At 49.7% G+C, this 27,171-nt stretch overlaps 1 protein-coding gene across 1 annotated transcript in view; it reads left to right on the plus strand.

The window, feature by feature from the left end:
* The first annotated feature begins 685 nt into the window (after positions 1-685).
* Positions 686-27,171, plus strand: part of LOC144142325 (N-acetylated-alpha-linked acidic dipeptidase 2-like) — a 52,902-nt gene continuing 26,416 nt past the window's right edge. The window contains exons 1-7 of the mRNA XM_077673746.1: positions 686-1,356; positions 2,897-3,143; positions 4,789-5,110; positions 12,931-13,021; positions 15,288-15,556; positions 18,887-18,969; positions 20,403-20,534. Of these exons, the coding sequence (XP_077529872.1) occupies positions 1,016-1,356; positions 2,897-3,143; positions 4,789-5,110; positions 12,931-13,021; positions 15,288-15,556; positions 18,887-18,969; positions 20,403-20,534 (1,485 nt within the window). The 5' untranslated portion in view covers positions 686-1,015. The remainder of the gene's footprint in view (positions 1,357-2,896; positions 3,144-4,788; positions 5,111-12,930; positions 13,022-15,287; positions 15,557-18,886; positions 18,970-20,402; positions 20,535-27,171) is intronic.

The raw sequence follows: 27,171 nt of genomic DNA on the forward strand, positions 1-27,171 counted from the left end.
AAGCCTCTGACGCTTGCATGCATGTGCAAGCGTCACAAATGTGCATTGTCTGTGACGCGTTTCTTGGCGCGTGCGTGAAGAAATAAAACACGAAGAATTGAACCGTGTGTTTGCGCAGTCACTTAAAAAGGCAGAGGTAGCCTCCGGTTACAGTGTACAAAAATCTCTCGTTAAACAGGTTTGATTTCAGCACGCGGGCGCTTTTTTTAAGAGCCCTGTCGATGTTTCTATTCAGTAAACTAAAAGGCATCTGCCACATGCAAGGTTTACACCGTGTAAATTGTGTCAACGCCGCCTGATTGTGTGGACACCTCTCCAGCATGCCACGGCTGCCTTCTTCAACATGATGCTGCGATGCTGCCCTGTACGTGCGCTCCAACGTCTCAACCAGCTAAAGAGAGCACGCAGCTTCCTAGCGCATGACTCAAATCACCAGTACTTCCAGTTCTTTTTATATAGTTGTTTTTCTACCAGCTATAGAAAATTAAATTCCTACCCTTTTCCGTCAACCTCACTGGAGACTCCCAGACCTTTTTATATAGTAGTATTTGCCTAGTAGTTATAGAAAATTGAATTTCTCCACGTTTCCGCCAACCTCCCTGGCCTTTTTATATAGTAGTCTTTGTCTACAAGCTATAAAAATCAAATTTCTCCACTTTTTCATCAACCTCGCTCTGTGCCTGGCACAGGCAAGCGTCAGCGGCCGCGGCGCCACCCGACCGGATGCGGAGAAGGCGGAGAAACGAATCGTTGCGGCAACTGACAGACGGACGGGCGTGGGGCGAGAGATCCAAGCGACGCAAACTGCAGTGGTTGGCCGCCGTGTGTGACGCCGCTCCCAACCTCTACTGCCTCTACAAGCCATTTTTTCCGCCAACTTCGCCGCGAAGGGCCATGCAGCACAAAACCCGCTCGCTGGGAGGTCCATCGCACGTGTCATGCGCCTGGTAGAGGAACGTCGTCGTCTCGAGAAGGAACAGCAGCGGCCGACGACGATCAACAGGTGTTAGCGAGGATGAGCGCCCAGTACCGGCCGTACCGCGACGAAGACAACGGCGCCGACAGCGAGCCGATGACATGGCCCGACCACGAGACCAGCGGCGCGGTACAGATCTACGAGAAGACCACGGAGGACATTCGCGTGGTCTCCCATCGCAACCTGGTGATCGGCGGACTGGGCATCGCGCTGCTCGGCCTGCTCGCGGGTCTGCTGGCCGGATACTTCGCGCACACGCAGCACGCGGAGTGTGTGCGGGGCAAATCCGTGGCCATCCACGCCGTGTACGACGCCGATCCGAGCGTCAGGGCGCGGCTACTGGCGCTTGTAGGCGCTGACGGAATCAACCGGACTGCAGGGTCAGCGCCCCCTCTTGCTTCGAAACGCCGCCTCTGTAGTACACCTGGCGCCAAGCGCACGCGCCCTTTCGAGTCGCGCTCTTCCGCTGATTCATTGGAACGACGGGTGTTTTTACTGTGTTTTTACCGTAGAGATGCGGCGAGATGGCCCCCGATCTTAGTGACGCTGCTTAACCTTTAGGCTGGCCAACTGTGGAGATTGCAGGACTCGTTCTTTGAGTAGCGCTCTTCCGCTGATTCATTGGGACGGGGGATGTTTTTACTCTTCAAGAGTGACAGATTTATGTAGTGAAGCGATGAGACGGCCCTCAATCTTGGTGAAGCTGCTTAGCCTTTATGCTGGCTAAAATGTACGGATTGCAGGCCTTAAGTGTCGAACTTTCAAGTTCACGTAACTCGTACACTTTGAACTTTCAGGCAGTTTTGCTGATTTTCGTAAATTCTGGTATTCATTAAAATTACAGGGTATGCGTCCACAGGGTCCGGTTAATAGAGGGCTACCAATTGAAGTTTACCTCTTTTTTTTCTTAACTGCAATCGACAAGTCATTTCAAATCAGTCTAACGTGGGACCTTTTATGCAAATTTTGCAAATTTAAAAGACCTGTGTCAGTTTTGTTACTTTCTTCTGCAAGTGCAGACAAACACCGAGCTTGTAGAGGCCCTGCAGAAACATGTTCAAGTTTTTGTTCCTGACATAACAGCAGCTGTGTCTCTGCAAATGAATTTTCATAAGCAATGTCCTGTTGTCTTTGCTGTGGAAGTGGTAGAAAATCGAATGTTACTGGTTAAACTTCATTGGCACTGGTACAAATGCCGATTACGTCAGGAGCAGATAGTGGCAGGCACAAACGGGGCCTTTATCAGATCATTTTGTGTCTCTTGGCAACAGTGTAAGCAACAGCACGGAGCAGTTTGCCACGACTTTGGAATCTCGGTGTTAATTGTCCGCGTAACCTTGCTCAGTCAGCTGCTGCAAGTGCTATCTTCCGTTTCGAGATGAGTACAAACCAGGCACTTTTGGTGCGATGCAGAACACTAATTAAGTGCGTTCATATGCTGCTCCCCACTCCTAAACCTACCTAAAGGATACCAAACCACCCGTATTAACGAAAACAAGGTGTAGACATGAGCTAGGAGTACATTTTACAGTAAAAAAAATCGCAGGTCTTTAAAAAAAAAAAAATCAGCCCTGCTGGGGATTGAACCCAGGCCATTTGCTCCAACACCGGTGATTCTACCCCACCCCTACTCAGACCAAACAGCGATTACTTTTAGCAGTTAATAATTAAAAAAAAAAAACAGGAACGTTCCAAGCAAACCAGTAGGCAGTAGGCAGCGCTAGGAGCGCACCAGAAGTGCCTCCTGGTTTGTACCCACAGGTGAACGGAATGTTGCGCTACAAGTGTGGATGCGTACTAAGCTGTAGACGCCCGAAACTTGCTGCTACAAAATCGGTTTTTCCCCCCAAACGGGACCGGAAACGTGGTTTGTGCACCTTTTCTGACGGGTTCGTGGTTCGTTTTCCTTACGTCATACAGTCAGCTGCTGGAAGTGCGGACTGATGCTGAGCTGGTGGACCTTCTGCGGCGGCAGTGGCAAGAGCAGGGCCTGGAGGCCGTGGAGCAAGAGTCGTACGAGGCGCTACTCTCGTTCCCGGATGCGTCGCGACCAAACAGGTTGCGTCGCTTCGATAATGCCTCCGATGCAGCGGGCACCACTGTGGACCTCTTCACAGATGACCACAGGCCCTACGTTGCGTACTGTACGGCCGACGCTCCTGTCAGGGTGCGTCCATTTGTTGTGAATAACGCAATGTAGATGGCACTGTCCTTGGCCTTACCTAGTTTGTTGTCAGGAAAACAGTGGGATGGATGAATGATTGGAAGCAAGACGAGGGAGAAGTACTGGTCCTATACATGTATGCAGCAAACTGAGCTTTATTGTGAGCTTACAAGCTAAAGAAATAACCGTTCTGCTGTTATTCATTTTAAGAACTTGAATCAAGTCGCGCACTTGTTACTGATCACATGCAAACACAACTGGAGAGATGCATCAGTGGACCATTCACAACACTCAATGAAAAGGGGCATATTTCAATGGGACATGAGGCTGCAATCTCGTTCACAAGAAAAAGCTTCTTTGAAATGTTGCACCAGCATTTTTTAGGACTGGTTTCATAATTGCTTCTGATGAAAATGTGTCCGTCTTGTGTCAGTCTCTGCTTTCCTGACCAAGGTGGCGTCAGTTACGATAATGAACACTTCAAATCATGCTTATTCACGCTTTTGTGTGTGTGTGTGTGTGAAAGCTGCAATGCTTTGCTAGGGATTACATATTGCGCAAACAGTTTGGTTGCATTGGTGTCTACTGTGGAAGGACAGTTTCTATTAATCGTTCTTCAACAAATGTTTTTTGAAAGCAAAGGGCATGGCAGTCTTTCTTTTAATTTCAGCCTTCATCCATGTGTGTACTATAATAAGCATAATCACATGTGTACCCGATGCACAATTGAAACATCACGAGTGAGTGGCTGAAATCTTCAAAATGTCAATAATGCAAAGAAGTAGCGGCATCACAGCCAAAGGTTGAGGTACACCCGTAGTTTGGCTGCATGCAGTTTTAGTTGGGAAAAGTGGTGACACTACAGCTGAGCCTTGAGGAACCCCGTCACTTGTTCGTGCATGGGTACTTTTTTTGTTGATTTTTCTGCGAGTTTCTGTTTGAATGCAGTTGGTTAATAGACATCACTTGCGAATATTGGCACTAAACCTGAGCCCAATATGTACTAAGTATACTTAGGTGTACGTATGCTTATGTGTATGAAAGGATATGTCTACACGCTTATAACTTTTAGCTGTAAAAGGTGCGTTAAACTACTCGTGTTCACCAAGCTATAGCTGGGAAACGGGGACTCCTGGAAGAGCACCGAAAGTACCCACGTTCAGTTGAGTATGGGGGACTGTTCCTCAAGGCTCAGCTGTAGTGCCAGTGCTTTTTCCAACTAAAGCTTCTCGAGAAGTGAAGAGAAAGTGCACGCAGCTAAACTACGGGTGTAGAATACGTGGCAAATGAAACGCTAACACGAAAATATGAATCAGAACATGCAAATAGCGCGATTTCTTTCCACACAAGTCAAAATGACGCGTGGCTTGGTTGCAAAAACAAAGTCCGGAAATGTGGCTTTCCGAATATACCAATAGTGCGCCATTATTAGACCTCAACGAACAGTATTTTTCAGTTTTGCGTGTTCTGATTCATATTTTTGTGTTCGCGTTTCATTTGCTGCGTATTGTACTTCAACATACGGCTCAGTGTATGTATATTTCTTGATTGCATCCAACTTTTGTGTGTAAAAGGTACAATAAATAACTACTCATGCTCACCAAGCAAGAGCCGAGGGGCGGGAGTTAAAACCGAGTCTATCACGCAGGGGCCTGTGGTGTACGCGAACCGCCTGCAGCCGTCGGACGTGGACTGGCTGCACAGCTCCAACGTGACACTGGCCGAGAGCGTGCTGCTCGTGCGGATGGGTGCCGAGCCCCTGTCGCGGCAGCTGGCGCTCGCGCAGCGGCTGGAAGCCCGTGCGGTGCTGCTTTACCCGGACCCCCAGGAGTTCCGCCCACTGCCCCACAACCTCCCGCTCGAGCAGGCGCATGGGACTTGGTGGTGGCTGCCCCCCGACGCGAGCCACAGTGCCAGCCCCTTGGGGCCCCTCCTGGGGGACCCCCAGACGCCGGGTTACCCCGCCACAGGTCGGTTCCGGGACACTTGGGGGGTGGCTTCAGGGTAGTCTAGTACCGTACTTAGCCGATTCTAACGCGCACCTTTTTTCCACAAAAATAGGCAGAAAAATCGCATGTGCGTTAGAATTGGATACGAAACCGAAACTGCCGAAACAGCTGAAATTTCGTTCCAGCCATCGCCATCGCCATCTCAAGATGGCGCCAAAGCTTTTAGCAACGTTTTTCGATTAACTAATCTAAAAACATTGGCTTTTAGCAACAATTTTTCGGATCTAGCCGCCTAGGCTTTTCTATCGGCGTTCACACAAATCGTCAAATTGTTCCACTTGCGCGCTTGATAACAGCAATAACAGCAGCGGCAACGAAGGTGCGCTGCTTCCGTGGCTTACGAGCGGCCCTCACGCCTTCACAACGAGCGGTTGGCTGAAGCGTATGCCTCTGGAGAAGCTCGCGGGATGGGCGTGCGAGGCGTGGGCCACGATCCCATCGACCATGGTTGAACGTTCGTTCAAAAGTGTGGCATCGCGAACGCGCTTGACGGCACTGATGACGAGATGCTGCAGTCAGCGGAAGGCGATAAGGAGCTCTGAGAGAGCGACGAGAAGTGAGATGAGTGAGATTACTATGGGAAATAAATCGCACGTTTCTCTCGCATTCGTTTTTCTTGCTCACAAAGTTCCTTGCGCGTTACAATCGGAGGTGCCAGTTTTTTCAGTTTTTTGCCTGGAAAATCGGGTGCGCTTTAGAATTGGGGGCGTGTTAGAATCGGGTAATTACGGTAGCTGCACTGAGTTGGGCTAGACGTGTAACGTAGAGAAAGGACGACGGGTGGTCCGCCAGGGCAATGGAGTGGCTACTGAGAGACAGGAATAGATAAAAAGTCTGATAGCTCGATGAAGGGGTGAGATAGGGAAACAAAGCTACTCGACATACACCAGTTGCGAGACTCCCCATAGGCCCCATGTATACAAAAAAAATCCAGCCACCTTTGCAGTCGAGATGTGAAGTCTGAGTAAACAGCGGCGCTGGTAATCTTCATTAGCTTTAACTAAGAGAAGGATGGTTAAAGAGCGAAGCTTTTTCTATGCAAACTGAGTCAAATTAAAGACCACAATCTACCCTTTTAAAGTTCAAAATTCAAACTGCCAATGTGCGAAGCCCAAGTCCACTTCAACTCGGCCAAAGTCCAAAGCCAGCGCCCACGCTACAAACCCAAAGGAAATGCGGTGCGCCCCGAATGTGACGGTAGTGCATTGGATAGATGCCGGTTTCATAACGGAAGGGACCCAGGGTCGATTCTGACCACGGGAAGCGTTTTTTTTTAGGGGCGAAGCTCCTTAGGGCGTGGGTCTGTACATCCTCGACGTATGTATGTAGCCACCTCTAGTTTAGTTCTTGCATTGTTTACTAGATGGCGTGGCTACCTCTAGTTTAGTTCTTGGATTGTTTACTAGATGGCGGTACTTGTATATGATGAAAAGATGCGCTTGGATTGTTTACTAGATGGCGTGGCTACCTCTAGTTTAGTTCTTGGATTGTTTACTAGATGGCGGGGAGCGTTGTAATAAAATCCGTTCGCTGTTGGCGCGCGCTCGGAGTCGCCTGATGGATAAGGCTGCAGATGTGCGAGCCCGCGAGGCAGAAGCGCTCCGTGAAGCTGCGCGCCGCCGCCGCCAAGATCCTGCCGTACGAGAGCGGGAGGCCGAAGCGTGTCGTCTGGCTGCGCGCCGCCGCCGCCAAGATCCCAGCGTTCGAGAACGAGAGGCCCAAGCGTCACGGCAACGGCGCGAGGACCCTGCTGTACGCGAAGCGGCACGGCTGCGGCGCGAAGAGGATCTCCAAAACGTCAGAGAACGGGAAACGGCGAGAAAGCGCGTGTATCGGCAGGCAGACCCCGATGCAGTGAGAGCTCGTGAGGCGTCTGCAAAACGCATCAGGCGAGCTCAGCCCCAAGGTGCCGACGCGCGGTTTAAGCGAGACTTTCTAGACGTTACGTTCGGACACAGATGTAGTGGGCGAACTTTCACTGAAGAGTCACGGTTTTACCGATGATTTCCCCTCAGGAGCTTCGCCCACTCATCATCATTCACCCCGTGGATATGCTGTGAATTTTTTTTTCTTGGGGCGTGCACTCCCCACACTTGCTCGTCGTCTCCTTGCCTCCTCCCCACTTCTCTCACACTTGACCTGGCATTTTTCTTATCTCCATTTTGCTGCACCGAGTTTTGAGCGACGCCAGGCACGAGTGGAACTTGAGGTTAAGTGGAGACACTGCTCTTTAAAAAAAAAACATTTTTAATTTTTAAGTGAATTCTGTGAAACTTGTCAGTCTTGCTGCATTTCACCCACTGATTTCAAATACGGCTTTATTTTTTTAGTTGGGCCATTTAGTTCGCGAGATAATAAGAAGTAACTAACCATTTTTGGAGGAACAATAGACAAAACAGTGTCGGTCATAAAACTGTAATCTTTACATTTTCCAGCACTATGAACCCTGGTGAGTGCAATAAGAGAATCAGTTTTTTGATGAATTGCTTGGAACTAATTTTACAGCTCATTAAGCCTTGGTGGCACCAGTGGCAAGGAACCATTTTGAGTGCCCATTTCAAACACTGAAGTTTAATGAGCTGTAAAATTAGTTCTAATCGATGCACTGATTGTCTTATTCCACTCACCAGGGTTCATAGTGTTGGAAAATGTAAAGATTACAGTTTTATGACCGACACTGTTTTGTCTATTGTTCCTCCAAAAATGGTTAGTTACCTCTAATTATCTCAGGAACTAATTCACCAACTAAAAAAATAATGCCGTATTTGAAATCAGTGGGGAAAAAGCAGCAAGGCTGGCAAAGTTTCATAGAGTTTACTTAAAAATTAAAGGAAATAGTTTTGAGAGCCATGTCTCCCCTTGAACAGCTCCAGTGTTAAAAGCGGTCCATGCTTGGCCTCCTGCCCGCAGGGAAAACAAGCAAGCTTGGGGCAAAGGGATTAGCCGGCCATCCTTACACAAAGTTGTACTCAAGCACTTGCCATGAAGGAAAAACTCTGGAAGCAAAAGTTTGAAAATTTGAAGTTTGACAATTTGAAAAGCAAGCCTTGTTGTTGAAAATGAATGCTTAGCAAAGTTCAGCTCCTGCTGTCCCCTGGGTGCTGCGCCAATACCATTGGCCCTCATTTATTCAAGGAAGCGGCAGCGCTCAACCTGCTTGTATTCAGGAACAGAGTTTCGCAAGTGGTGCGCAGTAGCCGATTTCTCAGACCTAGACGGGAACGAAAAATAGTCCGAACAAAGATCAGCCGGAAAAATCCGCGACTCGCCAAAAAGAACCTTATTTCATTTAAAACGGAACTGAAGAAATCACAGATAGTTCTTTGCCTTAAATACCGTATTTTCCGCGTATACTCCGCACCAAACATGCGAAAATTTCAGGGGCGAGGTAGAGGTGCGGATTATATGCGACGCATTTTGGTGCAGCTCCATCGCAATGCGCGTTGGGCCGTGATGCCACTACAGCAGTAATAGTGACTAAGCCTCTGTTATCCCACTGACATTGCTTATTTTATAGCACACACAGCTCAGCAATATTACCAACCTGAAAAAATGTATGCATCAAGTCATTTAGTTACGTAGTCAGATAAGAAAGTTATTTTGCGTCAACAAATGTGTAATGTTGCGTGAGTAGTAGCTTTGGCCCATCCTTTTTATGTATAAAATATGCTCGCGGGCAATACGCGGGGATATATGTTTTTTTATTCATCGACCGAAAGTGGTAGTGCGGGTTATATGCGCGAAAATACGGTACCTCCTTCTTTGATTTGTGAGAACGTCTGCTTGCATCTCTGAAAGTGTCACTTTTTCTTCGTAAACATTGAACAACACCACCAAAGCATTGGCAATGTCTTGCGTTGACGGTTGTGGGCGGTCAAGAGTGTCCTCGCGACAGCCAGACTCTCTTTGCGGCAGCACAGTCACTTTGCCACCATACTCGTCAGCCGTTAGCTCTGCGCACAACACAATGTTGCTCCCCACAGCAGCCAACTCTCGAAATGACGCGAAATATCAAAGTTGGTGACGCCGATGGTGATCAATCCAATCCTTATTTAATCCGAAGCCAGTGAGGTGCGTAGGCTTCAAAGTGGCGGCGTCCTGGAGTCGCACCGTGGCTCATTCGCGGAAAATGTTGTCGGGAAAATCGAACTTGTGGCTTTATTTTGGCAGTTCCTTGGCGGTTCCTTGGGAAAGTCCGGAATATCCAGCAAATCCGAATTTTCGGAGTCCGCAAAAATGTTTGGCTACTGTATATTGAAGAAGTCTTGTACGATTGTACGACCGAAACAAAAATCTCTCGAAAACGCACCTGTCTTTGGCCGAATCTTTTTCCCAGTCTGGCCACAATGCGCCGGAGGTATACTTGACAATCCAACCCGACACCAATCAGCATCGTTATCAGTGAAGTGCTTAAAAAGCGTAGTCAGCCATGCGCAGACGGTGAACCTGTTCGTCCCATTGTTTGCTTACTGTTTATAGAAATGCAGCGCCGCCGCCGCTTTCATTTGCGCACGAGCACGGCCATTCTGGACGGCCGTTCTGAAGATTTAGCAAGTCTCCGGTGGTGTAGCTTGTTAGTTTAGACGAAACAACAAAACAGTTCAGGTCCTGCTGTTTTGTATTGCACTTGCAGTGCTATTTCCAGGACTCTCTGAAAAGGGCGGCGTCAGCCATGTCGAACATTTAAGTGGTGTAGCTTGTTGGTAGTTTGGACGAAGAAACCGTTCATTTCCTGCTGTGTTGTAAGTAAATTAAAAATGTGTCAAAGTTACCCATTCTGTTGTTGCTACTACCCCCCCTCCCCCGGGTCAGATCTCCCTAATGACATTCTGGCAAACCTGGCAGGTATGAACTAAGATACGGGACTTTTGGGGGGTAGACTGATAACTTGTTGGAGGAACGAAATATGGAAACTTGCTGGCAAAGAACGGATTCGTACAGGGCAGGGTAGGAGCAGTTGGAAGTCAGCGGGAGAGGCCTTCTTTTTGCAGTGGACATAAAATAGGCTGGCGGAGGTGGGGAGTATGACAGTGCTGAAATATGGCTTCTTTCATAAGCTGGGTTATGCGTAGAGATTGTTGATGCATTGGAGTGTGTTTTGTTTGGTTGTGTGGATAGCGGGTCGTGCTAAAGGAAGGCTCGCATCGGAAGCGGCGCTACCTTGACTTGACAGTTGTTACAGGGGCGATTCATTTGCTGTGGAGACGATTCCCATTGAGCTTTTCACTACTCATTGGCCGTCAAATAAATAAATAAATGAAAAGACAGTCAGCTGGTGGGAGGGAAAAAAATCTAAACCCGAAGCTTTCTCCTGTGCAACCCAAGTCAAAGTCAAAGTCTGAAACTGCCTCAACTGTGTCAGAATGGCGCAATTTTTTAAAACGATCAATGTAAGGGGTGCACCCAGCGAGCCACACTCACTCGCATGATTTGGGCATGTGATGCCCAGCCACCTACTGTACGAGCATGCTTACGAATTACCTGTGCGGAGCAGTGGGAGAACTGTTTGCTTAGCTCCAACTTCGAAATACAGGTCCAGGTCTCGTCCAACTGGCCGAAGATGCTGGTTGCGCCCAAGGGCTGCAGGCCACCATCTGATTAAGGGGGGGGATTCAGGAAGGCTCCCACTTCCCCTTCCTCTTTTCACCCAGTTTTGGGCAAAATAAAGTTATCATCATCATCATCAACTGCGTTTCCGACCATGGGAAGTGTTTTAAATGCGGAGCATTTCTTAGGCTCGCGATGTCACTCGTCGATGTTGCCGGCGCCGTCCACATGCTCACTGCGCATGCGCGTCGTGTCGAGGCGCAGGTGCGCGTCTCTCCCCCGTACCCTCCTCGCTCTTAAAGGGGCACTGACACAAAATTTTGAAGGCGAGATAACTTCGGAGATAGATTGGTGGGAACACATATATATCAGCGGCGAATACAGCCTAGAACATATTTAAAATCAATTTTTAAGTGTGCGAAACGCAACCGAGCAGCCAGGAGAGGACCACGCGCAATCGACATCCTGAGGATATTATGTAAATAAAGAACATCCAAACACGTCACGAGTTTGTGTTTGCCGCTTCCGCACTGCCGGCGTTTTTCGCCGGCTCACCCGGCTCGCCGCTCCAATCGGAGGGCAGGAGGGCGGAGCTTCTGCTCTCGAGAACGAACGACCCGATCGTTGGCGGCGGAGGCGCCGTGATTTCGTCAGCTCATCGGGCAGCTGGCCGCGACCAAAGTTCTACAGCTATTCCAGGCACTCTGTTTCTATTACTGTTTATTACCATTGGATGCGAAAACGCGGCGGAGGCACGAAAAGCCACACGGAGGCACGAGCTAGCCGCACGGTCGCTGTGCAGGCGGCGGCCACGGCCGCGAAGTGGCCAAGGCCGGCGCAGGTAGCTCGAGTGATAGCTTGTTACCGCTGCACGAAATTGTCCCCAAGTCCCGACCATGGTGGCTTGCATGAGAAAGGAGTTAATGATGCGATAGCGGGTTGCATTAAAAATTGTCATCTGCACCGCTTACGAGAGCGGCACTCGAATATCCGCCGCAGTGCTAAGCCAAACACATCTGTAGGCGGACCTGTAGGCAGACCGGCCGGCTGCTCCCAGCGCGCGTCTTGCCACCCACCGTCTCGAGCGTCGCGCGTCGTTCTTTAGCCGCGGTAGCATTTGCACTCGCAGCGGCTGTGTCACATCCACGGTCGCTTTTTAATTAAGCGCCTCACGAGATCAGTATGTGGGGGCATTCGCAGAAACTGCCGTCGATGCGGATTCGACAGTGCTACGGCGGCTCTGCTCTGTGATATCCCTCTGACGATCACGTGGTCAGCTTTGTTCACACAAAATCCATCGTTTCGCGGCACTCGCTGAAACCGAAACTGCGACTGGCCGCATTGAAAATGCCTCTATTTAAACAACCGTTGCACGCTGAAGCAAATGAGGTTTCTACAGGTTATAAGTAGGTCACTAGCTACTTATCGCAACAAAAAAAACAAGATGCAAAATTTTTGTGTCAGTGCCCCTTTAACAACAGGTGTGGCGGTGCGGGAGGTGCGCGTGTACCCCGTGCGCTCCGTTGCTCTCAACAACAGCTGTGGCGGTGCGGGGGGAGCGCGTCTGTGCGCGCATGCGTCGTAGCTACCCGTGCGCTGCGTCGCGCTCAACAGTAACGGCGGCAGGGCGTGTACACGTGATAACGGCGTGGTGGGTGCGTGGAAAGTTTGCGCGCTTGTGTACGGAAGTGTGCGCATGCGCGTCTCTCCCCCGTACTCCTCTTCCTCGAACGTGGGCGGTGTGTATATAAGCGGCGGAGCGCGCGTTCGGAATTCAGTCAAGGGCGTCTTTGCTTGGCTTTCGCTTGACTTGACGCTTTGCTTGATGGCACCAAGCAATAAAGACAGACTTTAACTTTACACTCCTTGCCTTCGCTTCTCCTTCATTCAATAAATAAGAATAATAAAGACGAAATAACAATTAAGCATTCCCAAACCATACCCAATTACGCAACATTCACGCGATACCCCCACCACTCTGCGACGCATTTACTCGAGTTCCGCCCGTGGGAAGATGCGGGTGGGTTTTTTTTCTGTTTCTTTTCTGAACAAATCTTCCCATTTCATCACCATCGGCATGATGTGCCCCCCCTACCCATTGTGTACAGTTGGCTCTCCTGCAGTGCGCTTTAGCGTTAACGCCACATGGGAGGCACAGAAAGCTTCGCTTTAAAATCTCTGGCTTGTGCTAGGGTGACTTCCTCTTTTCACTGGTTGCCGCCACTTCCTCGCAGGCTCCGCTCACCGAATTCCCCGGGACCAGCTCTTCCTGCCTGCTGTTCCTGCTCAGACCATTAGCGCCAGCGTAGCCGACAGCTTGCTGCGGTAAGTCCAAGCTTCACAATGGGCGGACGCCTATCTCAGAAAGGCTCCCTCCTTGTTTTGTCATTTAGGGAGCTACAGTGTTGCATAAAGCTGCCCTGGACGTGTGTCACTGTGCTGGCTTTTTAAAGACGATAGTTTTACTTGGGCTACTTTAACGCAGAAATTTTGGTCTGTCTGTCTGTGACCCGATTCAGCCACCCGGCCAAAGTGAAACAAAAGCTGCGCAGTAGTTTTATATGCCCACAGCCAAATCTAATAAACGTCCGAGTCCGGTGTCAGTGTTCATACTTGTCAACATTGTTGAACAAGAACAGGACATTACGCAAATATACGGCAGCAAATTAATACATAAGGGATATTTACAGTCTCTTTATTAAAAAAAATCATGAATGCTTGGTTTTTGCGATAGCAAATGAAATACTCATTAACTGCAGAAAACTGTCGGCTGCTGTTGCCTGTGCTCCTGGTGGCATATAAGAAATCAAACAGCAACAAAAGGTTCCACTAGATAGGTTCCACGTACCGTTTGGAACGCTTGTGGAACGCAACGTGGTTGTATAAATATTGTAGGACGGTGTCTCGACTCACGTGCGTCTCCGCCGTATGGCAGCGTTGGCATCGAGGCACCCGACTTGGAGCAGTGGAACGCGGTAAATGTAAATTGACTTGAGCAAACCTTTAGTGTGTTTACCTTGGAAAGAGCTTTCTTTTTGTGTAAAAGGACTACGTTCAAATTTATTCCGATCTTTATATTTGATTTTCTGACAGCTTTTGTAAGAAAACTGCTGGAGTGATGCAGCTGAACGACGTACCAGGGAACTGTGCACTAATCAAAGAGTACAGTACCGTATTTACACGATTGTACCGTATTTACACGGCCTTTTATTTCAAATTTGACAGTCCAATGTTGGGGGGTGTACTTAGAATGGAAATCGAACTGTCTACTGTAGTGACAGCAAGAGAAACGAGAAATCGGGGGTGCTACGAGGTGGGGACAGCTTTGCACCCTCGTTCCCATGGTTATGGTCTAAAGTGTGAACCGCATGGGGCATTTTCTGCTCGCGAAAATACGCCGCGCTGACGCTGCCGCAAATACCACCCGCATGCTGCGCGCTACGCGCGATCGGCGGCGGCAACATGGCGGCGTCACCAGCCGCGAAGAGGTGCGTGTAGCTCCAGCAACTGCTTCTAACCGCTCTTTAAGATATCACTGAAGGTACAAATGAAGGCGTTTGTGCAGGAAAGGAGCTGATAATGTGGTCGAAAATGACACTACAAAGCATCATCCGCACCGCTAGGGAAAGCGCCAATCAAATATCCGCCACCGTGGTAAGCCTAAACATCTCCGGCGGCGCCAGCCGGCTGTCCCGAGCGCTTTCAAACTGCCGCCATAAATAGCGCGCCCTCCAATTGGGGAAAGGCGTCAGTTTCCTCCCACTGCCGCGCTCGTCACGCATCATACCGACGTAGAACCAGTATAACTTAGAAGCTGCCGCTCGTGCGGTATCGCTGACGCGCACGAATCACGTGCAAAAATGCGTCAATAAGCGTTTTATTCGTCTCTTATAAACAAAATGAGTATTAGCGAATCCCTTGATTCAATGCGCGGCGCTAACGTAGCCCAAATCATATCACATTGTTCCGTATACTTCCGAACGCGATGGTGGGAAGTTAGTCGCTCAAAAGTAAATCACGGGCAGGATTAACCCACAAGAGCCTTCCATTACGGCGCACCTCATGCTGCAGGTGTAACTTCGGTGTGCTAAACCTCGAAGATGTGAAAAAAAAAAATGCCGGGCCATCTCTACTCATGTGAAACCTAGTGAGGGGTGAAGCAGGCAGTGTATAAGTGTATTCTTGGCGCCTTGGCATTTTTTCCAGTGGAAATGAAACCCTTGGGGGTAGAGGTATACAGCTTTGCTGTAAAAGTCTCTTCTCTTTGAAGCACGAAGCTCTCTAGCGCGTGGTGTAAATGAGTGTCCCGGTGTTTTCTTTAATACGCATTACGTTCTGGCACAAGGTGTAAACGAGTTTCCCTGTGTTTTAGTACTGTGACTACATGAGACGCCGATTACGACTACGACATGAGACACCAAAAGCCCCAGCCCCTAAAGGCCTTCGCCTCCAAAAAATTTGAAGTTTCTTCCCAGCAGGACAAGCTTGAGCAACCTTATCTGCAGCCTCTTCCGTCCCCTTCTGTTTACTCTGACAATGTTTGACTCGCTCATAATGCCCGTGCCAATGCCATGCCCTCCCCTCCGTGCAGGCGTCTGGAGGGTCCGGCCATGAGCTTTGGGAAGCAAAGCCCCCCGCCACACTCCGTTGGACCAGGTCCGGTGGAGGTGGAGCTTCAGCTGCACAACTCTCTGCGCAACCACTCGCTGCACGACCTGGTGGGCTACGTGCGAGGACGCGTGGAGCCCGACCGCTACGTGCTCGTCGGGGCCGGCCGGGATGCGTGGGGCGACTCCGACGTCGGCTCCACAGCGCTCCTGCTCGAGCTCAGCTCCGCCTTCGGACAGCTGCTCAAGCAGGGTCAGTTGCGAACGCCTGCCGAAAGGTTCAACCACGTAAACGCATAATATTGATGTACACGCGCATGAACGTAGCTTGAAAATGCGTGTACTCCTGCGTACGCTGAATGCATTGCTACGTGCTTGTTGTGCCAAAGTCTGTGCACACCAGATACGGTCGAATCTTGCAATGACGAACCCGCCGGGGAAAGCCGAAAAATTCGCCGTTTGTGGGAATTTCGTCGCCGCGAAAATGAAACGTAATAGGAAAAATCGCCTGCAAACCAAAAACTTGTTTCCGAAAGTCGGGTATATTACTTTGCGAGCCTTACAGTAACTTCACAGCCCAGCGCTCGCAGTACAAGAAGTGCTCCATTGTTAGTCGTGCGCGCCTAAGAACAATCTAATCATGTCGAACGCATCCAAAACGTCGGGGGGGTTCGCCTTTTCTGGTTCCAAACAATGCATCAGAAAACTGTTTCTCTTATTGCATTCACCTAGGGCTCATAGTATTGGAAAATGTAAAGATAACAGTTTTTTGACCAACACTGTTTTGTCTATTGTACCTCCAAAAATGACTAATCATCTCCTCCTCAAACGCTGGCATGCTGAACTATTTGTGTCACAGTAAAGGCAAGGGTGAGTTGACATTTGGTCAACCTGTACTCTCCAGTTAAGCTTTCTGGCTTCGAACACGTTAGTAGGGCTGTTCCTCAGTTTCAATCCCCCTTCTCATAGTTTGTTTCATTTAAAGGGGTACCCACATTATAAGACTGAACTCTTTAAAGGGGTACCCACATTATAAGACTAAATTTGCAGCAACTGGCGGAATATTGGTTGGTGAGAATTCAGTCTCGTTGATCTGGGGTCAGTGCGTTTGTTTTGGCGTGACATTGTGACCTCATTCGGTTGCCTTTGACCATGGTTACTGACCATGATTACTGAACTCCGCTTCAGCAAAATTTCCGCTTCAAGGAAATATTTCATATTTCCCGTCAGGTAGCCTTAGAAGTCAATGCAACAAAGTCCTTGCTACTACGAACCATTGGTCTGGCTTGCTTTCGCTTCAACTTTCGCTCAATGGGGCTGGGTTTGAACATTTGTTTTGCAATAAAATAAGCATAACACTAGCTATCTTTAACTTTTTATACGTTCTGGGCACCAAGTTTTACCGAAAATGTGTGCCGCTCACCCACACCACCACCCAAGACAAAAACAAACTCATAGGTGGACACCATTGTTTGCTGGTGATAACGATGTGGCTGGCTGTCTTTACATGAGGTGCAGGCCCGGTTCGCCAAGGCGAAGCTACAGCCAATCCGTATCCAGTTGAAGTAATGCGAATGTGCTCTGCTGCTGTTGCGGTGGCGTCATGTATGCATTGGGAGCCGCTGTCATTACATTTTTCCTTTCACAATTCTTCAAAGTCAAAAGCAAAGTAATGTTTTCGTGTTTAGTCTTGAACCCACACTGTCCTATCTTAGTCGCGAGCACACAGTTGCGATAAATGCAAGTGTGCGCGGCTTGCCTGCCAAGGTCAGTTGTAGTAGTGCCCAGTCAGACGCTGAGTGAACCGCTCGTGCCACAAGCGAGAGGGGGGCTTCCGACGGCCTAGCAGCTATCTGCAAATAATCAGCTCTGTAGTCGTGCCTTGTTGTGCAGCAATATGTTTTGCGACTGCATTTTCTCCCCCCCGTTTCCCCCCCCCGTAATGCGCTCTTCACGTGCAAATAAAAACAGATAACCATTGGTACGTTTGTTATCTGATTAAACACGATGCAATCGCATGTCTCTCCTTTTTGTAAACATTGCATTATGCTGTTAATGATGCGGATAATATACGGGGCTATTTTTCTTACCTCTTCCGGGGTGTCTTGGGGCAGATTTTGCCTCAATGAATTCCTGCCTCAATGAAATTTTTCGCACGTCCCGTCAATTTCGTTGTAGCGGGGTTCGACTGTATAGTTGCCGGAGTAGCCTTAATTAGCAGACTCCCTCTACCACGCTGTGTGTCACAGAAAACCTTAGCTTCAATTTGAACTTTTTTTTGGCCACCTGGAACAATGTTAATGAATCCTGGACGTGGGGAAACAGATTGTCGCTGAGAATAAAATGCTAAGCAGTAGACTAATTTTCCCCCTCCCCCTCCTTCTCCACACTCGCGGTACCTGGTAGTTTTTAGCCTGTAACAAAGGAAGTTGTGGTCTTATACTCCTGTCACACAGGCACTTTCAATCGCGAATGAGTCGATTGAGTCGGGCGATTGTGTCGAGCGCGCTCGAAAACTGGATCGCGATTCACTTCAATCGCGATTGAAAGTGCCTTGAGGTCGGTGTGGCTGCTGTGCTGCTCCTGATGACGTCCTAATCTCCCCCAGCCTCGCTAAAGAACGGTAAAAAATGCAACAGCGTTGCTGCTCTGAACGTTCAGTGTGAGCTTGAGCGACAAGTAAATTTAACGTCCAAGGCTTCGTGACGTGCACAGCCACAGACCATCACAGCTGAATGTTGGTACATTTACACTGAGATGTGCTTGGGGGTTAAAAATGTAGGAACCACTTTCCGTTTGTGCCTATCTTCTCTACTGCCTACCGCGGGAAACATTCTACATACCGTATTTACTCGCGTAATGATCGCACTTTTTTCCCCCAACATATGATGCAAATTTAGGGGTGCGATCATTACGCGAGGTAAATTTTTCGCGAAAAAAGTTTGAGCACAGAAAACGCAGGTGTCAGGTCAGAATGTTTACGATAAGTCTCATGAACATAATCAACATTACAAATAAAAACATAACAACTCCACCGACCACCGAATGACCACCGAGTGCTGCAAAATGCAGTGTTTTTAGTACGCAACGCACCCGGAACAAGTTTGCTGCGAGGTGAGAACAGGAAGACCAATAAGTGGCTGCTGCTGTCACCGTGTGGGGCATCAAGACACGGCTGCCGACGCAGCAAGCCAAGCGCGTTTTTTTATATGACTTGTGAGTACATTATGTGAATTTAGTGAGAGTTTCTTCCGCACCAATAATGAACTCATGCTTGCCGATATCGCTAATATCATCAAGTCCGCAGCAATAACGTAGCCATGCCCGCTTTGAAAGAGGAGGAAACTAACGTAAGCCCGACCATAGTCATCAAACTTGGCACACATACGACATATGGCCACGGCAAGTTCAGGGTGCGATCATTGCGCGGGAAATAAAAAAAGTCGTATTTTGACGACGAACTTCAGGGGTGCGATCATTACGCGAGTGCGATCATTATGCGAGTAAATACGGTATGTGTAGCAGGGTAGATGATTTTTGGGGGTTCTCTATGGAGCGTTGATGATACGTGTTGAATGCCCAGGCTGGCGGCCGCGACGCACCGTTGTCTTCTGCAGCTGGGCTGCTGAAGAGTTCCAGTCAGTGGGTGTCGTCGAATGGCTCGAGGTATGTCGGCAACATCGTCCATTGCACTCCTTGCAAGCAGAGATGAAAAGCTTTTTTTTTTGAAGGGACAGTAAGGTGCAGAGACAAGTTTGCCTCTACAGTAAAACCTCGTTACAAGAGATACTCTAGGGACCCGGGAAACATGTCTCCTGTAGCCAAAAATTCTAAAAACAGTGCGGAGTCGAAAATGGCCACTTTGTTACAAATCACTATCAAAGCGTATTCATACAGGTTGACGAGAAAATTCCCACCATGGCTTAATTAAAAAGTCATTCATAGTAGTTTTAGGGACTGCAGCTTGTATCAGCCTTCCTTCCCAACGTTTGTAGGTAGAGCACTTTTGTAGGTAAACTGCCGACACTTTCGGTCCTACAATACCCTCGTCATCACTCTCCTCCTCTGGTTCATCCTCTAGGGCACCGTTTACTTGCACAAGGATCACGTGATATGTAGGCTCAAAAATCAAACACACAAGGTCCACATCTGCAGACACAAACTCCTCAGAAGTTTCTAAAACCTACGTGGTCTCTTGGGTCATCCAAGCGTCATCTTCAGGGCAGTTTTCCACATGGTCCTTCATATAAGGTCCCCCTTTCATCGTGTCTCTTCGAAATAGTGGCGAATTTATGTTAGGGACCCAAAAAAAGTTGTCCTTAGTAAAAGAGTGTCTCTTGTATGCAATGTTGCTAACATGGTGAACATAGGAAAACCAACAAAACCATTTTCAAATGTCTCATAGAACCAAGTGTCTCTTGTAACAGGGTCTCTTGTAATGAGGTTCTACTTTATCAGTAGAAAACAGTGCCGCGAATGCAAATATACCCCACATGTCAACGGCAGTTGCTTGTTGACGCAGAGAATGCCAAAAGCGTCAAAGCAGGTATAGCATTCACTTTCCGGCACTACAATTTGTGACGTTCCGAATCTTGAGTGTTGAAGCACAGGATCAGTGCAACTTGCGTATGCATTTTTCTTGAACAAACCAACACTCAGGCTGGGTTTCAGAAAGTTTTTATTCCAGAAAAAATTTTAAGCAAGCTGCCCCAATCTCGCGCTTCAACATTCAGGATTTGGGACGCCGCAAATCATAGTGCGGAAAAGTGAACGCAGGGGCGATACCTGTTTTGACACTTTTGGGATTTCCTGCGTCACTAAGCAACTGCTGTACACGGTGCATCACTGTACACGGTGTATCACTGTACACGGTGCAGGGAAAGGAAAATCTAAAAACGCATCAAAAAACAAACAGGACAGTACGGCAAACGTGTCTCTGTGGCACAAACCCAGTCGGAAGTTCTAACGTGTGCTTTGTCTCTTCGGTAGCTTTGTTCCTGTGTTAACGCTCGCTTGTACGATGAATTCCCTGGTTATCGACCGACTCACCCAATTTTCCACTTTGGCTGAGATGCTGCCACCGTGTGTTTGGTGTGCAGGAGCACCTGAAGCTGCTGCATGGGCGTGCGGTGGCCTACATCGACCTGGGCCAACCCGTGCTGGGTTTGACGTCTTTGAGCGTCGCAGCCTCCCCTCTGCTTTACCACGCCGTCTTCAATGCCACCCGGCAGGTGAGGAAAGAGTGGTCCTCAGCAGAGTTCTTAAAGGAGCCATGAAGAGAAAACACAAGTTTGGTTCATTCAAAAGATTGCCTCGTTTGAATCATACTGACACCACTTCTAACGCAAACTTCGCTCAAATAAGCTACATAATTAGGAAAAAAGGGAATGGCCATGCGACCCACTAGCTCATTTTCCGCAACAGAACCTATGATGTCATACCAGACAGCTCTGCGATTGGCGGAGGCCAGCAAAAGCAAACGCAAATAAGTCAGAGCTTATAAGCTTGCCAAACGAGTTATTTGCGCCTAAATTTAGGGCACATTTTTTTTAAAGCCCTAAGAATGGTGGGACAAACAGTGGAAGTTACGAAAGCACATGTAAACATAGAAGTACCGATGTGGATACTGCTGTTGGTTCTGTGCGCACTATGCTTGGTTTAGCTGCACAGGACTGTGGGGCTTTGGGGTTGTTTCAGACGTCACTGGCCGATTGACTCAAGCGACGATGTCTTACGTGGCCGTATTTGTCGAGCGAGCACCATGTTTCACTAAACGATTGTCTCCATGAACAAAACAAGCCAGGTAGAAATACGTTCACAAACAAACCAAAGGCAGAAAACGGCTTGCCGCGGTGTGGTGGCGCCGTCTAGGTTCACTAACGGTAAAAAATGCCCTGTGATGTCATTGCAGACACGAAAACGCACAATTTAGCGGGAAAATCAAAATTTTGACTTAAATTATTTAATTTCTCAGTGAACAAAGCATCGTTTGCATTCGTCCAAGCGCTGGGGGCACTATAAAACACGAAATCTTTCGAATAACACAAACTTGTGTTTTGTCTTCATGGCTCCTTTAAAGAAACTGCCAACCAATCTTTGTGGAGCATACGCTCTCTGTCCCAAGTGAAAGGGCATCTTGTAAGGGGGTCGACTAGTCTTGAGGATATTTTTCTTATTTTTTAAACATGTACTTGAGATTTACACATTCAGTGTATTTTAACATGATCCAGAGAATATTCAGTCAGCTTTCATCTATGCAGTGTAAGTTCAGAGTTGTGCAGCATGTTATGCCATTCCATTTTGGGCAGTTTTTTTGTTATGTACCTAAGAAATACTCGAATACATTTTATCACTTTGCGCTCTAGAAGGACCAGGGAGTGCAACTATACCACTGCAGTAATTCTAGCATTGTTTCTGCAAATGCTGTAAGCTTATTAAATGCCAGGTCACCAAATTACCAAAGTTTTCGTAAAACAAACTGTGTGAAAAAATTGCGCTAGCAAATATACTCTGTATTTTTTGTGGTTTTATTGCCCTGTTCAGATCATAAGCTTTCGAATGCAGCAAGAATGATACAAATATGACCAGTACATCCCAAAATATTGTACCCGATAGTTGACCTCGCGGAAAAAAAAGTTGGTCCCGAGGAAACACGCATGAAGGCAACAGCTTTGTACATACTTGTGGTACAGCTATAATATTGCCGCGAACCATACATTGGGTTTGCTTATTTGTGTTTTGCTTTTACCGCCCGGCTGCGCCGGTCTGCGTTATCTCTGCGCCAAGGGAAGCGCGTGTTCCATTCTTTCTTTCTGTGCCGCATGCGTTATCTGTTGTGATGGGGAGAGCGTTCCGATCTAACGTGAACGGCCCAGAATGATCTTCTTGGATCTACTATGTTCTCGATGCGAATCGACGTTTCGAGAACCACGCGCGCCGAAAGATAAAAGGCCTGCAGTGCGGACGCCGGGGCATTCGATTCGACGACACTCGCCTGTGCAAGTCACTTTGTTGACCGCTGCTTCGCCGCCTCTGTATTCTTTTGAGTTGTTAGGGGAGCACAAGTTCGCTCCAATAAACGTGTTTCTCATTCAACACAACTGCATCGTCCTTGTCTTCGTGACATCTGCGAGAGGTACTGGGTACGCACCCTTCATGCCCACTACAACCTCGAAAAGCCGCCAAGCCAGTCCAACAAGAGCCAGCCCCCGCCTGCAAGATTTACCGCCCGAGTTCGGTTTGATGCCAGAAGGGCCCAAGAAAAGGAACGCTGCAACCAACACCATGGTGCAAGAAACAACGTCGCCAATCGTCCTGCAGCAGCCCCGGGAACCGCCATCGTTCCGAGGAGCCCCCGCAGAAGACCCAGAAGAATGGTTGGAGAAACTGGAGCGCGTCCGGAAATTCAACAGGTGGGACGACGCAGAAACGTTCCGGCACGTTTTCTTTTACTTGGAAGATTCGGCTCGCACTTGGTTCGAGAACCACGAGAGCTCCTTGACAAACTGGGCTCAGTTCAAAAGCGAGTTTACTAAGACCTTCACTACCGTCGTGCGGAAAGAAAGAGCCGCCCTTTTGTTGGAAACGCGCACGCAACACCCCAACGAAGGTGTCGTGATCTTCGTTGAGGAGATGAAGCAGCTATTTCGCCGCGCGGACCCCGAAATGACGGAAGAAAAGAAGTTGCGCTTCTTAATGCGCGGAGTGAAGGAGGAACTGTTTGCTGGACTTGTCCGAAATCCGCCCAAAACCGTCGCCGAATTCGTGACCGAAGCCAGCACCATTGAGAAAGCCCTCGAAATGCGTGCTAAGCAGTATGACCGCAACTTTGTTGGCGCGGCCAATGCGAACGACTTTGGCAGCACGCGGATCCCGGCCGACAGCCTACGCGAGACTATCCGCGCAATAGTGAGAGAGGAGCTGCGGAAACTTCTCCCAACGCCGCCGCAACCCCAAGTCGCTTCTCTCACCGACGTCATTAGAGAAGAAGTGCAACAAGCGTTGGGAACTTCTACGCCATCCGAGCTACCCCGAGAGCCACAAGCTATGACATACTCCGCGGCTGTTCGTCGACCCCGCCCTGCTCCAACACGCCGTCAAGAGGCCCCGCCGTACCGCCGCCCACTGTCACCCGCCCGACCCCCGGTAGCCCGAAACCAGACGCCGAGGAAGACGGACGTATGGCGAACTCCCGATAACCGTCCTCTGTGCTACCACTGCGGAGAGGCCGACCACATTTACCGTCGCTGCCCATTCAAGAGACTCGGACTGCGTGGTTTCTCCGTCGACGCACCTCGCCCTCTCCCTGGCCAACGACCACGTGAGATCGACGAGTATCTATCTGAAACCAGCCGTGGCCCAGCGCGTTTCAACCGTTCGCCGTCGCCCTACCCCTACCAATCGCCGAACCGCCGTAGCAACGCTGACTTCGCCCGTGGAAGGTCCCCCAGCCCACGCGGGGGAAACTAAAGGCGGCAACTTCTGGAGGTGAAGTTGCTCTACGGCGAAAAACTAGAAACCCTCCAACGACGCAAGGATGCGCTGAAGACAGTGATTCACGACATGCCCTCATCCCGACGACCCGACCTAACCCTGACGAGACTCCCGAACACGACGACAGCTACACGGCGCGACGCGTACCCGACCTGACCGAGACGTCCGTTGAGAAGACGACGACAACGACGATGCACAGTGCCCGACCATCAACACGTACAAGCAGAGATACGACACCCCGACGAACCCGGAACTCGAGGACGACTGCCTCTGACGTCAAGGTGTCCATCGACGGCTTTGACGTAGTCGCCCTCGTAGACACGGGAGCTGACTATTCGGTAATGAGCGGACCATTTGCGTCTAAACTGAAGAAAGTTATGACCAGATGGGACGGTCCGCACATACGCACAGCAGGAGGCCACCTCGTGACGCCAAGTGGAACGTGCACATCGCGCGTCACCATAGACGGCACAACGTACCCTGCGGCGTTCGTCATTCTGCCTAACTGCTCCCGCGACGTGATTCTCGGAATGGACTTTTTGGCGGACAACGGCGCAATAATTGATCTGCAGACCAAGTCGATAACATTTTCCTCCAATCACTCCACGACGCCGCAGCCGAACCCCGATCACCGTGCTGCTGTCAGGATCGCCGACGATCACATCACCCTGCCACCCCGCGCAAGCTTGATGATCGCCGTCTACTGTGAGGATGCTGCTTCTGACATCGACGCTATCGTAGAGAGTGATCGAAGGTTGCTTCTCGACCGCGGTGTCTCCGTCGCAAGAGGCATTGCGCACTTTAAGCAACGCCAATCTCACGTTTTGGTCACTAATTTCACCGAAGAGTACCAGCATTTAAACAAGGGAGCTGCAATTGCGTTCCTCGAAGAAACGCAAGAAGCAAGTGATGTGATCGCAGTCGCCGACTTTGAACGCACACCCGTAGAAACATTCAAGCTCCCGCAGCCATTCGACGTGAATCCGGCGCTACCGCAAGAACAACGGAAAAAATTATTGGCTTTGCTGCGTCGCTATAGCGAATGTTTTTCGTCGAGCGCAAAACTACGTCAGACCCCTCTAGCGAAGCACCGAATAATAACCGAAGATGGAGCCCGACCTACCCGACAGTCACCGTACCGCGCCTCTTCACACGAACGGGAAGCCATCCGGACTCAAGTCGACGACATGCTGAGCGATGACATTATACAGCCATCGAAAAGCCCCTGGGCTGCGCCCGTCGTACTCGTAAAGAAAAAAGACGGCACATTAAGGTTTTGCGTTGACTACCGGCGACTGAACAAAATCACGAAAAAGGACGTGTACCCCCTCCCCCGAATCGACGACGCCCTCGACCACCTCTGCCACGCGAAGTACTTCTCATCGATGGACCTGAAGACCGGCTACTGGCAAATTGAAGTGGACGAGAGAGACCGAGAGAAGACTGCATTTATAACCCCAGACGGCCTATACGAGTTCAAGGTGATGCCGTTTGGGCTGTGCACAGCACCAGCGACGTTTCAAAGAGTCATGGACACTGTGCTAGCTGGCCTTAAGTGGCACACCTGCCTCGTATACCTCGACGACGTAGTGGTATTCGCCCGGACTTTCGACGAACACCTTGCAAGGTTGGAGTCTGTACTCGAGGCCATTCGTACGTCGGGGTTGACGCTGAAGCCTGAAAAGTGCCGTTTCGCATACGAGGAACTCAAGTTCTTGGGCCACGTCGTCAACGCCGCGGGAGTCCTACCTGACCCGGCAAAAACTTCAGCTATCGCGAACTTCCCTAGGCCGAAAGACAAGAAGGGCGTGCGAAGATTTCTCGGGCTGTGCGCATACTACCGGCGCTTCGTCGCAAACTTCGCACGCATTGCAGAGCCACTCACGCGCTTGACGAAAGACAGCACCCCTTTCAGCTGGGAAAACGACCAAGAATAAGCATTCTCCGAGCTGCAAAAACGCCTGCAAAGCCCGCCCGTGCTCGCTCATTTCGACGAAAATGCCGAAACGGAAATGCACACGGACGCCAGTGATATAGGCTTGGGTGCCGTCCTTGTCCAAAAGCAAAGCGGCTGCGAAAGGGTAATCGCCTATGCCAGCCGTGGTCTGTCGAAGGAGGAGAAAAACTATTCTGCCTCTGAGAAAGAGTGCCTGGCTATTATATGGGCGATTTCAAAATTTCGCCCATACGTGTATGGAAGGCCATTCAAGGTTGTAACAGACCACCATGCGCTGTGTTGGCTCGCCAATTTGAAGGACCCCTCTGGCCGTCTTGGGCGGTGGAGCTTGCGCCTGCAGGAGTTCGACGTTACAGTCGTATATAAATCCGGCAGGAAACACTCCGACGCCGACTGCCTGTCCCGCGCCCCCGTCGACCCACCACCAGAAGACTCTGATGAAGACAGCGCGTTCTTCGGGATCGTGACGGAGAGCGACCTAGCCGCCCAGCAGCGTGCCGACCCCGACTTACGCGTCATAATCGAGTACCTCGAGGGATGCAACGTTGCCGTTCCTAGGACCTTCAAACGCAGCTTACCAGCATTCAGCCTGAGAAACTCCGTCCTCGTGAAGAAGAATTTCAGCCCCGGAACAAGAGCGAATTACCTTCTCGTCATCCCCGCGGACCTTCGTGACGAAATTTTGGAAGCGTGCCACGACGACCCGTCTTCCGGACATCTCGGCACAGCCCGCACTATTGGAAAAATCAAGGCGAGGTACTACTGGCCCAGCCTTACCTCTGACGTCACCCACTACGTCCGGAGCTGCCGTGACTGCCAGCGACGAAAAACGCCGCCGACAAGACCCGCCGGACTTCTGCAACCGATCGCCGTCCCATCGAGACCATTTCAACAGATTGGAATGGACCTTTTAGGCCCGTTCCCTACGTCACGATCACAGAACAAGTGGATTGTCGTAGCGACAGACTACATGACGCGCTACGCAGAGACCGCCGCTCTTCCGAGGGGGACTGCACAAGAAGTGGCAAAGTTCTTTATAAGCCAAGTTGTGCTGCGACATGGAGCCCCGGAAGTCCTAATCACAGACCGCGGAACGGCATTTACTGCGGAGCTGATGCAAGGAGTATTACGCTACAGCAACACGGATCACCGAAGAACGACGGCGTACCACCCCCAAACGAACGGACTAACAGAACGTCTGAACAAGACAATCGCAGATATGCTGTCAATGTACGTTGACGTTGAACATAAGACTTGGGACGAAGTGCTCCCGTATGTCACGTTTGCGTACAACACGGCTATCCAGGAGACGACGCAGCTGACACCGTTCGAGCTTGTCTACGGTAGAAGGCCGACTACGATGCTCGACGCCATGCTTCCGCACGTAGAAGACGACGACCTCAACGCCGACGTCCACG

The sequence above is a fragment of the Haemaphysalis longicornis genome, unplaced genomic scaffold, assembly GCF_048455015.1.
Source record: "Haemaphysalis longicornis isolate Haplotype H1 unplaced genomic scaffold, Haemaphysalis longicornis Haplotype H1 scaffold_6, whole genome shotgun sequence".
Lineage (NCBI taxonomy): Eukaryota > Metazoa > Arthropoda > Arachnida > Ixodida > Ixodidae > Haemaphysalis > Haemaphysalis longicornis.